General features: G+C 46.8%; 1 protein-coding gene across 1 annotated transcript; it reads right to left on the bottom strand.

Annotated features, from left to right (window-relative positions):
- Window positions 1-380: 380 nt before the first annotated feature.
- LOC138286369 (trichohyalin-like) lies at window positions 381-6,032 on the bottom strand. Its single transcript, XM_069226529.1, has one exon. It carries the CDS (start codon window positions 6,030-6,032, stop codon window positions 381-383), a length of 5,652 nt encoding a protein of 1,883 aa, XP_069082630.1.
- Between the last annotated feature and the right edge of the window lie 6,747 nt (window positions 6,033-12,779).

Raw genomic sequence — 12,779 nt, 5'->3', positions numbered from 1 at the left:
ATATAAACTGCTGCCAGCTGCTTACAGGTTCCTTCGCTGTGAAAAGCCTACTTCAGTCAAGAGTAAATTGTTGTATTCCTCTGTAGATGGACAATGTCTCCAAGGTAAGTTACATAAACAAACTGGGAGGAGTTACGTTGACAGGTCTGGCAGATCTTTCCAACGTTTTGGGGCCTTGTTGCATTGAAGATATGAATTTCCCTCAAAGCAGAATGCATTGGAGGTTTCTCAAATTCAGTCATGGGTTAAGGATCAGGATTCCTAGTAGACATCAGTGTTGAGTGACTTCCTCCCCAGCTCTTCCAGAAGATTCTCCATCTTTGGGCCCCTGCAAGTAGATGTGATTGCATCCCGCCTCACCCACAAGCTTCCTCGCTTCTTCATCTGGAGACCAGATCTGGCGACCGAAGTGGTGGACGCCTCTCTCCAAACCTGGTACTCTCTTCAAGCATACGCCTTTCTCCAAACCTGGTACTCTCTTCCAGCATACGCCTCTCTCCAAACCTGGTACTCTCTTCCAGCATATGCCTCTCTCCAAACCTGGTACTCTCTTCCAGCATACGCCTCTCTCCAAACCTGGTACTCTCTTCCAGCATACGCCTGTCTCCAAACCTGGTACTCTCTTCCAGCATACGCCTTTCTCCAAACCTGGTACTCTCTTCCAGCATACGCCTCTCTCCAAACCTGGTACTCTCTTCCAGCATACGCCTGTCTCCAAACCTGGTACTCTCTGCGAGCATACGCCTTTCTCCAAACCTGGTACTCTCTTCCAGCATACGCCTGTCTCCAAACCTGGTACTCTCTTCCAGCATACGCCTCTCTCCAAACCTGGTACTCTCTTCCAGCATACGCCTTTCTCCAAACCTGGTACTCTCTTCAAGCATACGCCTTTCTCCAAACCTGGTACTCTCTGCGAGCATACGCCTTTCTCCAAACCTGGTACTCTCTTCCAGCATACGCCTTTCTCCAAACCTGGTACTCTCTGCGAGCATACGCCTTTCTCCAAACCTGGTACTCTCTTCAAGCATACGCCTTTCTCCAAACCTGGTACTCTCTGCGAGCATACGCCTTTCTCCAAACCTGGTACTCTCTTCCAGCATACGCCTTTCTCCAAACCTGGTACTCTCTTCCAGCATACGCCTTTCTCCAAACCTGGTACTCTCTGCGAGCATACGCCTTTCTCCAAACCTGGTACTCTCTTCAAGCATACGCCTCTCTCCAAACCTGGTACTCTCTTCCAGCATATGCCTCTCTCCAAACCTGGTACTCTCTTCCAGCATACGCCTCTCTCCAAACCTGGTACTCTCTTCCAGCATACGCCTCTCTCCAAACCCGGTACTATCTTCGAGCATGAGCCTCTCTCCAAACCTGGTACTCTCTTCGAGCATACGCCTCTCTCCAAACCTGGTACTCTCTTCCAGCATATGCCTCTCTCCAAACCTGGTACTCTCTTCCAGCATATGCCTCTCTCCAAACCTGGTACTCTCTTCCAGCATACGCCTCTCTCCAAACCTGGTACTCTCTTCCAGCATATGCCTCTCTCCAAACCTGATACTCTCTTCGAGCATACGCCTCTCTCCAAACATGGTACTCTCTTCGAGCATACGCCTCTCTCCAAACCTGGTACTTTCTTCCAGCATACGCCTCTCTCCAAACCTGGTACTCTCTTCCAGCATACGCCTCTCTCCAAACCTGGTACTCTCTTCCAGCATACGCCTCTCTCCAAACCTGGTACTCTCTTCCAGCATACGCCTCTCTCCAAACCCGGTACTATCTTCGAGCATACGCCTCTCTCCAAACCTGGTACTCTCTTCCAGCATACGCCTCTCTCCAAACCCGGTACTCTCTTCCAGCATATGCCTCTCTCCAAACCTGGTACTCTCTTCCAGCATACGCCTCTCTCCAAACCTGGTACTCTCTTCCAGCATACGCCTCTCTCCAAACCTGGTACTCTCTTCAAGCATACGCCTCTCTCCAAACCCGGTACTATCTTCGAGCATACGCCTCTCTTCAAACCTGGTACTCTCTTCAAGCATACGCCTCTCTCCAAACCTGGTACTCTCTTCAAGCATACGCCTCTCTCCAAACCTGGTACTCTCTTCCAGCATATGCCTCTCTCCAAACCTGGTACTCTCTTCCAGCATATGCCTCTCTCCAAACCCGGTACTCTCTTCCAGCATACGCCTCTCTCCAAACCCGGTACTATCTTCGAGCATACGCCTCTCTTCAAACCTGGTACTCTCTTCGAGCATACGCCTCTCTCCAAACCTGGTACTCTCTTCCAGCATACGCCTCTCTCCAAACCTGGTACTCTCTTCCAGCATATGCCTCTCTCCAAACCTGGTACTCTCTTCCAGCATATGCCTCTCTCCAAACCTGGTACTCTCTTCCAGCATACGCCTCTCTCCAAACCTGGTACTCTCTTCCAGCATACGCCTCTCTCCAAACCCGGTACTATCTTCGAGCATACGCCTCTCTTCAAACCTGGTACTCTCTTCAAGCATACGCCTCTCTCCAAACCTGGTACTCTCTTCAAGCATACGCCTCTCTCCAAACCTGGTACTCTCTTCCAGCATATGCCTCTCTCCAAACCTGGTACTCTCTTCCAGCATACGCCTCTCTCCAAACCTGGTACTCTCTTCCAGCATACGCCTCTCTCCAAACCCGGTACTATCTTCGAGCATACGCCTCTCTTCAAACCTGGTACTCTCTTCAAGCATACGCCTCTCTCCAAACCTGGTACTCTCTTCAAGCATACGCCTCTCTCCAAACCTGGTACTCTCTTCCAGCATATGCCTCTCTCCAAACCTGGTACTCTCTTCCAGCATATGCCTCTCTCCAAACCTGGTACTCTCTTCCAGCATACGCCTCTCTCCAAACCCGGTACTATCTTTGAGCATACGCCTCTCTTCAAACCTGGTACTCTCTTCAAGCATACACCTCTCTCCAAACCTGGTGCTCTCTTCAAGCATACGCCTCTCTCCAAACCTGGTACTCTCTTCCAGCATACGCCTCTCTCCAAACCTGGTACGCTCTTCCAGCATATGCCTCTCTCCAAACATGGTACTCTCTTCCAGCATACGCCTCTCTCCAAACCTGGTACTATCTTCGAGCATACGCCTCTCTCCAAACCTGGTACTCTCTTCCAGCATACGCCTCTCTCCAAACCTGGTACTCTCTTCCAGCATACACCTCTCTCCAAACCTGATATTCTCTTCAAGCATACGCCTCTCTCCAAACCTGATATTCTCTTCAAGCATACACTTCACTCCAAACCTTCTACAATCTTCAAGCATACGCCTTTCTCCAAACCTGCTACTCTCTTCCAGCATACGCCTTTCTCCAAACCTGGTACTCTCTTCCAGCATACGCCTCTCTCCAAACCTGGTACTCTCTTCGAGCATACGCCTCTCTCCAAACCTGGTACTCTCTTCCAGCATATGCCTCTCTCCAAACCTGGTACTCTCTTCCAGCATACGCCTCTCTCCAAACCTGGTACTCTCTTCCAGCATACGCCTCTCTCCAAACCTGCTACTCTCTTCCAGCATACGCCTTTCTCCAAACCTGGTACTCTCTTCCAGCATACGCCTCTCTCCAAACCTGGTACTCTCTTCCAGCATACGCCTCTCTCCAAACCTGGTACTCTCTTCCAGCATATGCCTCTCTCCAAACCTGGTACTCTCTTCCAGCATACGCCTTTCTCCAAACCTGGTACTCTCTTCCAGCATACGCCTCTCTCCAAACCTGGTACTCTCTTCGAGCATACGCCTCTCTCCAAACCTGGTACTCTCTTCCAGCATATGCCTCTCTCCAAACCTGGTACTCTCTTCCAGCATACGCCTCTCTCCAAACCTGGTACTATCTTCGAGCATACGCCTCTCTCCAAACCTGGTACTCTCTTCCAGCATACGCCTCTGTCCAAACCTGGTACTCTCTTCCAGCATACGCCTCTCTCCAAACCTGATATTCTCTTCAAGCATATGCCTCTCTCCAAACCTGATATTCTCTTCAAGCATACACCTCACTCCAAACCTTCTACTATCTTCAAGCATACGCCTTTCTCCAAACCTGGAACTCTCTTCCAGCATACGCCTCTCTCCAAACCTGGTACTATCTTCGAGCATACGCCTCTCTCCAAACCTGGTACTCTCTTCCAGCATACGCCTCTCTCCAAACCTAGTACTCTCTTCCAGCATACGCCTCTCTCCAAACCTGATATTCTCTTCAAGCATACGCCTCTCTCCAAACCTGATATTCTCTTCAAGCATAGACCTCACTCCAAACCTTCTACTATCTTGAAGCATACGCCTTTCTCCAAACCTGGTACTCTCTTCCAGCATACGCCTCTCTCCAAACCTGGTACTCTCTTCCAGCATATGCCTCTCTCCAAACCTGGTACTCTCTTCCAGCATACGCCTCTCTCCAAACCCGGTACTATCTTTGAGCATACGCCTCTCTTCAAACCTGGTACTCTCTTCAAGCATACGCCTCTCTCCAAACCTGGTACTCTCTTCAAGCATACGCCTCTCTCCAAACCTGGTACTCTCTTCCAGCATATGCCTCTCTCCAAACCTGGTACGCTCTTCCAGCATATGCCTCTCTCCAAACATGGTACTCTCTTCCAGCATACGCCTCTCTCCAAACCTGGTACTATCTTCGAGCATACGCCTCTCTCCAAACCTGGTACTCTCTTCCAGCATACGCCTCTCTCCAAACCTGGTACTCTCTTCCAGCATACGCCTCTCTCCAAACCTGATATTCTCTTCAAGCATACGCCTCTCTCCAAACCTGATATTCTCTTCAAGCATACACCTCACTCCAAACCTTCTACTATCTTCAAGCATACGCCTTTCTCCAAACCTGCTACTCTCTTCCAGCATACGCCTTTCTCCAAACCTGGTACTCTCTTCCAGCATACGCCTCTCTCCAAACCTGGTACTCTCTTCGAGCATACGCCTCTCTCCAAACCTGGTACTCTCTTCCAGCATATGCCTCTCTCCAAACCTGGTACTCTCTTCCAGCATACGCCTCTCTCCAAACCTGGTACTCTCTTCCAGCATACGCCTCTCTCCAAACCTGCTACTCTCTTCCAGCATACGCCTTTCTCCAAACCTGGTACTCTCTTCCAGCATACGCCTCTCTCCAAACCTGGTACTCTCTTCCAGCATACGCCTCTCTCCAAACCTGGTACTCTCTTCCAGCATATGCCTCTCTCCAAACCTGGTACTCTCTTCCAGCATACGCCTTTCTCCAAACCTGGTACTCTCTTCCAGCATACGCCTCTCTCCAAACCTGGTACTCTCTTCGAGCATACGCCTCTCTCCAAACCTGGTACTCTCTTCCAGCATATGCCTCTCTCCAAACCTGGTACTCTCTTCCAGCATACGCCTCTCTCCAAACCTGGTACTATCTTCGAGCATACGCCTCTCTCCAAACCTGGTACTCTCTTCCAGCATACGCCTCTGTCCAAACCTGGTACTCTCTTCCAGCATACGCCTCTCTCCAAACCTGATATTCTCTTCAAGCATATGCCTCTCTCCAAACCTGATATTCTCTTCAAGCATACACCTCACTCCAAACCTTCTACTATCTTCAAGCATACGCCTTTCTCCAAACCTGGTACTCTCTTCCAGCATACGCCTTTCTCCGAACCTGGTACTCTCTTCGAGCATACGCCTCTCTCCAAACCTGGTACTCTCTTCGAGCATACGCCTCTCTCCAAACCTGGTACTCTCTTCCAGCATATGCCTCTCTCCAAACCTGGAACTCTCTTCCAGCATACGCCTCTCTCCAAACCTGGTACTATCTTCGAGCATACGCCTCTCTCCAAACCTGGTACTCTCTTCCAGCATACGCCTCTCTCCAAACCTAGTACTCTCTTCCAGCATACGCCTCTCTCCAAACCTGATATTCTCTTCAAGCATACGCCTCTCTCCAAACCTGATATTCTCTTCAAGCATAGACCTCACTCCAAACCTTCTACTATCTTGAAGCATACGCCTTTCTCCAAACCTGGTACTCTCTTCCAGCATACGCCTCTCTCAAAACCTGGTACTCTCTTCGAGCATACGCCTCTCTCCAAACCTGGTACTCTCTTCCAGCATATGCCTCTCTCCAAACCTGGTACTCTCTTCCAGCATACGCCTCTCTCCAAACCTGGTACTATCTTCGAGCATACGCCTCTCTTCAAACCTGATATTCTCTTCAAGCATACACTTCACTCCAAACCTTCTACTATCTTCAAGCATACGCCTTTCTCCAAAGCTGTGTAGCAAAGTACCCAAAATTTCAGGCTGGTGTCAGTGTGTTTGACTGTGTTCCTGCTCTGGGGCATACGCCTTTCTCCAAACCCGGTACTCTCTTCAGGCATACGCCTCTCTCCAAACCTCGCACTCGCTTCGACCACACGCCTTCCCTCCATTTACAATGATTCTTCAAACACTCCTTCATGTAAGAATAGAGGTAAGGTAGGGAAGTGTGTTAATGAGAGGGGAGTTAGAGTAATTAGGACAGTGTGTCAGTGAGTTTTAAGGTAGTACAAGTAGGATAGTGTGTTAGTGAGAGCTAACGTAGTGCAAGTAGGACAGTGTGTAAGTGAGAGGTAAGGTAGTAAAAGTAGGACTGTGTGTCAGTGAGAGGTAAGGTAGTACAAGAAGGACAGTCTGTTAATGAGAGGTAAGGTAGTGCACGTAGGACAGTGTGTCAGTGAGAGGTAAGGTAGTACAAGTAGGACAGTGTGTTAGTGAGAGGTAAGGTAGTACAAGTAGGACAGTGTATCAGTGAGAGGTAAGGTAGTACATGTAGGACAGTCTGTTATTGAGAGGTAAGATATTACAAGTAGGACAGTGTGTCAGTGAGAGGTATGGTAGTAGACGTAGGACAGTGTGTTAATGAGAGGTAAGTTAGTAGAAGTAGGACTGTGTGTTAGTGAGAGGTAAGGTAGGACAATTTGGACAGTGTGTTAGTGAATGGTAAGGTACTGCAAGTAGGATAGTGTGTTAATGAGAGGGGAGGTAGTACAAGTAGGACAGTGTGTTAGTGAGAGGTAGGGTAGTACAAGTAGGACAGTGTGTCAGTGAGAGGTAAGGTAGTACAAGTAGGACAGTGTATTAATGAATGGTAAGGTAGTACAAGTAGGACAGTGTGTCAGTGAGAGGTAAGGTAGTAGAAGTAGGACAGTGTATTAATGAGAGGTAAGGTAGTAAAAGTAGGACAGTGATTTAGTGAGAGGTCAAGTAGTTCAAGTAGGACAGTTTGTAAATGAGAGGTAGGGTAATATAAGAGGACAGTGTGTCAGTAAGACGTAAGGTAGTGCAAGTAGGACAGTTCGTCAGTGAGAGGTAAGGTAGAACAAGTAGGACAGTGTGTTAATGAGAGGTAAGGCGGTACAAGTAGGACAGTGTTTTAGTGTGAGGTAAAGGTAGTATGAGTAGAACAGTGTGTTAGTGAGAGGTAAGGTAGTACAAGTAGGACAGTGCGTTAGTGAGAGGTAAGGAAGGACAAGTAGGACAGTGTATTAGTAAAAGGTAAGGTAGTACAAGTAGGACAGTGTGTTTGTGAGAGGTAAGGTTGTACAAGTAGGACAGTCTGTTAGTGAGAGGTAAGGTAGTACAGATAGGACCGGTTGTCAGTGAGAGGGAAGGTAGTACGAGCAGGAAAGTGTGTTAATAAGAGGTAAGGTAGTACAAGTAGGACAGTGTATTAGTGAGGTTAAGGTAGGACAAGTAGGACGAGTAGGACAGTGTGTTACAGAGAGCTAAGGTGGTACAAGAAGGACAGTGTGTTAGTGAGGTTAAGGTAGAACAAGTAGGGCAGTGTGTCAGTGAGAGGTAAGGTAGAACAAGTAGGACAGTGTGTTAGTGAGAGGTAAGGTAGTACAAGTAAGACAGTGTGTTAGTGAGGTTAAGGTAGTACAAGTAGGGCAGTGTGTTAGTGAGAGGTAAGGTAGTACAAGTAAGACAGTGTGTTAGTGAGGTTAAGGTAGTACAAGTAGGGCAGTGTGTCAGTGAGAGGTAAGGTAGAACAAGTAGGACAGTGTGTTAGTGAGAGGTAAGGTAGTACAAGTAAGACAGTGTGTTAGTGAGGTTAAGATAGAACAAGTAGGACAGTGTGTCAGTGAGAGGTAAGGTAGTACAAGTAGGACAGTGTGTTAGTGAGGTTAAGGTAGTACAAGTAGGAGAGTGTGTTAATGAGAGGTAAGGTAGTACAAGTAGGGCAGTGTGTCAGTGAGAGGTAAGGTAGTACAAGTAGGACAGTGTGTTAGTGAGAGGTAAGGTAGTACAAGTAGGGCAGTGTGTCAGTGAGAGGTAAGGTAGAACAAGTAGGACAGTGCGTCAGTGAGAGGTAAGGTAGTACAAGTAGGACCGTGTGTTAAGGAGAGGTAAGGTAGTACAAGTAGGGCAGTGTGTAAGTGAGAGGTAAGGTAGTACAAGTAGGACAGTGTGTCAGTGAGAGGTAAAGTAGTACAAGTAGGGCAGTGTGTAAGTGAGAGGTAAGGTAGTACAAGTAGGGCAGTCTGTAAGTGAGAGGTAAGGTAGTACAAGTATTACCATGTGTTAGTGAGAGGTAAGGTAGTACAAGTAGGGCAGTGTGTCAGTGAGGGGTAAGATAGTACAAGTAGGACAGTGTGTTAGTGAGCCGTAAGGTAGTACAAGTAGGACAGTGTGTCAGTGAGAGGTAAAGTGGTACAAGTAGGGCAGTCTGTAAGTGAGAGGTAAGGTAGTACAAGTAGGACTGTGTGTTAGGGAGAGGTAAGGAAGTACAAGTAGGACAGTGTGTCAGTGAGAGGTAAAGTAGTACAAGTAGGACAGTGTGTCAGTGAGAGGTAAGGTAGAACAAGTAGGACAGTGTGTTCATGAGAGGTAAGGCGGTACAAGTAGGACAGGGGGTTAGTGAGAGATAAGGTAGTATAAGTAGGACAGTGTGTAAGTGAGCTGTAAGTTAGTCCATGTAGGACAGTGTGTTAGTGAGACGTAAGGTAGTACAAGTAGGACAGGGGTTAACGAGATGTAAGGTAGTACAGGTAGGACAGTGTGTGAGTGAGAGGTAAGGTAGTACAAGTAGGACAGTGTGTTATTGAGAGGGAAGGTAGTATAAGTAGGACAGTGTGTTAGTGAGAGGTAATCTAGTACAAGTAAGATAGTGTGTTAGTGAGAGGTAAGGTATTGCAAGTAGGACAGTGTGTTAGTGAGAGGTAAGAAAGTGCAAATAGGACAGTGTGTCAGTGAGAGGAAAGGTAGTGCAAGCAGGACAGTGTGTTATTGAGAGGTAGGGTAGTGCAAGTAGGACAGTGTGTTAGTGAGAGGCAAGGTAATGCAAGTAGGACAGTGTGTCAGTGAGAGGTACGGCAGTACAAGTAGGACTCTCTGTTATTGAGAGGTAACGTATTACAAGTAGGACAGTGTGCCAGTGAGAAGTAAAGTAGTACAAGTACAACTGTGTGTTAATAAGAGGTAAGGTATTACAAGTAGGACAGTGTGTTAGTGAGAGGTAAGGTAGTGCAAGTAGGACAGTATGTTAGTGAAAGTTAAGGTAGTACAAGTAGGACAGTCTGTTAGTGAAAGGTAAGGTAGTACAAGTAGGACATTGGGTTAATGAGATGTAAGGTTGTACAAGTAGGACAGTGTGTCACTTAGAGGTGAGATAGTGGGAGTGGGACAGTGTATTAATGAGAGGTAAGGTTGTGCAAGTAGGACAGTGTGTTAGTGACAGGTAAGGTAGTACAAGTAGGACAGTGTGTTGGTGAGAGGTAAGGTAGTAGAAGTAGGACAGTGTGTCAATGAGAGGTAAGGTGGTACAAGTAGGACAGTGTGTTAGTGATCGATAAGGTAGTACAAGTAGGACAGTGTGTTAATGAGAGGTAAAGTAATGCAAGTAGGACAGTGTGTTAGTGAGACGTAAGGTAGTATAAGTAGGATAGTGTGTTAGTAAGAGGTAAGGTATTACAAATAGGACAGTGTGTCTCTGAGAGGTAAGGTAGTACAAGTAGGACAGTGTCTTATTGAGAGGTAAGGTAGTGCACGTAGGACAGTGTATCACTGAGAGGTAAGGTAGTACAAGAAGGACAGTCTGTTATTGAGAGGTAAGGTATTACAAGTAGGACAGTGTGTCAGTGAGAGTTAAGGTAATACAAGTAGGACAGTGTGTTAAGAGGTAAGGTAGTACAAGTAGGACAGTGTGTTAGTGAGAGGTAAGGTAGTGCAAGTAGGACAGTGTGTCAGAGAGACGTAAGGTAGTACAATTAAGACAGTGGGTTAACGAGATGTAAGTTAGTACAAGTAGGGCAGTGTGTCAGTGAGAGGTAAGGTAGCACAAGTAGGACAGTCTATCAGTGAGAGGTAAAGTAGTACAAGTAGGACAGTCTGTTAATGAGAGGTAAGGTAGTACAAGTAGGACAGTGTGTTAATGAGAGGTAAGGTTTTACAAGAAGGACAGTGTGTTAATGAGAGGTACGGCGGTACAAATAGGACAGTGTTTAGTGAGAGGCAAAGGCAGTATAAGTAGAACAATGTGTTAGTGAGAGGTATGGTAGTACAGGTAGGACAGTGTGTTAGTGAGAGGTAAGGTAGTACAAGTAGGACAGTGTGTGAGTGAGAGGTAAGGTAGTACAAGTAGGACTGTGTGTTAGTGAGAGGTAAGGTAGTACAAGTAGGACAGTGTGTCAGTGAGAGGTAAGGTAGTGCAAGTAGGACAGTGTGTGAGTGAGAGGTAATGTATTACAAGTAGGACAGTGTGTTAGTGAGAGGGAAGGTAGTACAAGTAGGACAGTGTGTCAGTGAGAGGTAAGGCAGTACAAGTGGGACAGTGTGACAGTGAGAGGTAAGGTAGTACAAGTAGGACAGTGTGTTAATGAGAGGTAAGGCAGTACAACTAGGACAGTGTGTCAGTGAGAGGTAAGGCAGTACAAGTAGGACAGTGTGTCAGTGAGAGGTACGGTAGTACAAGTAGGAAAGTGTGTCAGTGAGGGGTAAGGTAGTAGAAGTAGGAGAGTGTGTTAGTGAGAGGTAAGGTAGTACAAGTAGGACAGTGTGTCAGTGAGAGGTATGTTCATAAAAATAGGGCAGAGTGTCAGTGAGAGGTAAGGTAGTACAAGTATGGCAGTCTGTAAGTGAGAGGTAAGGTAGTTCAAGTAGGACAGTTTGTTAGTGAGAGGTGAGGTTGTACAAGTAGGACAGTGTGTCAGTCAGAGGTATGTTCAAACAATTAGGACAGTGTGTTAGTGAGAGATAAGGTAGTACAAGTAGGACAGTGTGTCAGTGAGAGGTATGTTCATACAAGTAGGACAGTCTGTCAAGAAGACATAAGGTAGTACAAGTAGGACAGAGGGTCAGTGAGAGGTAAGGTAGTACAAGTAGGACAGTGTGTCATTGAGAGGTAACGTAGTACAAGTAGGACAGTGTGTCAGTGAGAGGTAAGGTAGTAAAAGTAGGACAGTGTGTCCGTGGAAGGTAAGGTAGTACAAGTAGAACAGTGTGTTAGTGAGAGGTATGTTCATACAAGTAGGACAGTGTGTCAGTGAGAGGTAAGGTAGTACAAGTAGGACAGTGTGTCAGTGAGAGGTAACGTAGTACAAGTAGGACAGTGTGTTAGTGAGAGGTAAGGTAGCACAAGTAGGACCGTGTGTTAAGGAGAGGTAAGGTAGTACAAGTAAGACTGTGTTAATGAGAGGTAAGGTAGTGCAAATAGGACAGGGTGTAAGTGAGAGGTATGGATGTACAAGTAGGACAGTGTGTTTGTGAGAGGTAAGGTAGTACAAGTAGGTCAGTGTGTCAGTGAGAGGTAACGTAGTACAAGTAGGACAGTGTGTCAGTGAGAGGTAACGTAGTACAAGTAGGACAGTGTGTCCATGAGAGGTAAGGTAGTACAAGTAGGACAGTGTGTCATTGAGAGGTAACGTAGTACAAGTAGGACAGTGTGTCAGTGGAAGGTAAGGTAGTACAAGTAGAACAGTGTGTTAGTGAGAGGTATGTTCATACAAGTAGGACAGTGTGTCAGTGAGAGGTAAGGTAGTACAAGTAGGACAGTGTGTCAGTGAGAGGTAACGTAGTACAAGTAGGATAGTGTGTTAGTGAGAGGTAAGGTAGCACAAGTAGGACCGTGTGTTAAGGAGAGGTAAGGAAGTACAAGTAAGACTGTGTTAATGAGAGGTAAGGTAGTGCAAATAGGACAGGGTGTAAGTGAGAGGTATGGATGTACAAGTAGGACAGTGTGTTTGTGAGAGGTAAGGTAGTACAAGTAGGACAGTGTGTCAGTGAGAGGAAACGTAGTACAAGTAGGACAGTGTGTCCATGAGAGGTAAGGTAGTACAAGTAGGACAGTGTGTTAATGTAGGAAAGTACCATCTTGCCTGGCATGTTACCCCCATTTTTCACTGTATATATGTTGTTTTAGTTGTATGTGTCACTGGGACCCTGGTAACCCAGGGCCCCAGTGCTCATAAGTGTGCCTGTATGTGTTACCTGTGTAGTGACTAACTGTCTCACTGAGGCTCTGCTAATCAGAACCTCAGTGGTTATGCTCTCTCATTTCTTTCCAAATTGTCACTGACAGGCTAGTGACCATTTTTACCAATTTACATTGGCTTACTGGAACACCCTTATAATCCCCTAGTATATGGTACTGAGGTACCCAGGGTATTGGGGTTCCAGGAGATCCCTATGGGCTGCAGCATTTCTTTTGCCACCCATAGGGAGCTCTGACAATTCTTACACAGGCCTGCCACTGCAGCCTGAGTGAAATAACGTCCACGTTATTTCACAGCCATTTTACACTGCACTTAA

Source organism: Pleurodeles waltl, chromosome 3_2 (genome assembly GCF_031143425.1).
Source record: "Pleurodeles waltl isolate 20211129_DDA chromosome 3_2, aPleWal1.hap1.20221129, whole genome shotgun sequence".
In the NCBI taxonomy this organism is placed as follows: domain Eukaryota; kingdom Metazoa; phylum Chordata; class Amphibia; order Caudata; family Salamandridae; genus Pleurodeles; species Pleurodeles waltl.
The sequence above is the reverse complement of the archived record's forward strand: the minus strand, read 5'-3'. Positions and strand labels throughout refer to the sequence as shown.

Bases quoted from the DNA above. Each gene is read 5' to 3' on its own strand.
- LOC138286369 (XM_069226529.1), bottom strand. From the start codon at position 6,032: ATGCTGGAAGAGAGTACCAGGTTTGGAGAAAGGCGTATGCTTCAAGAT.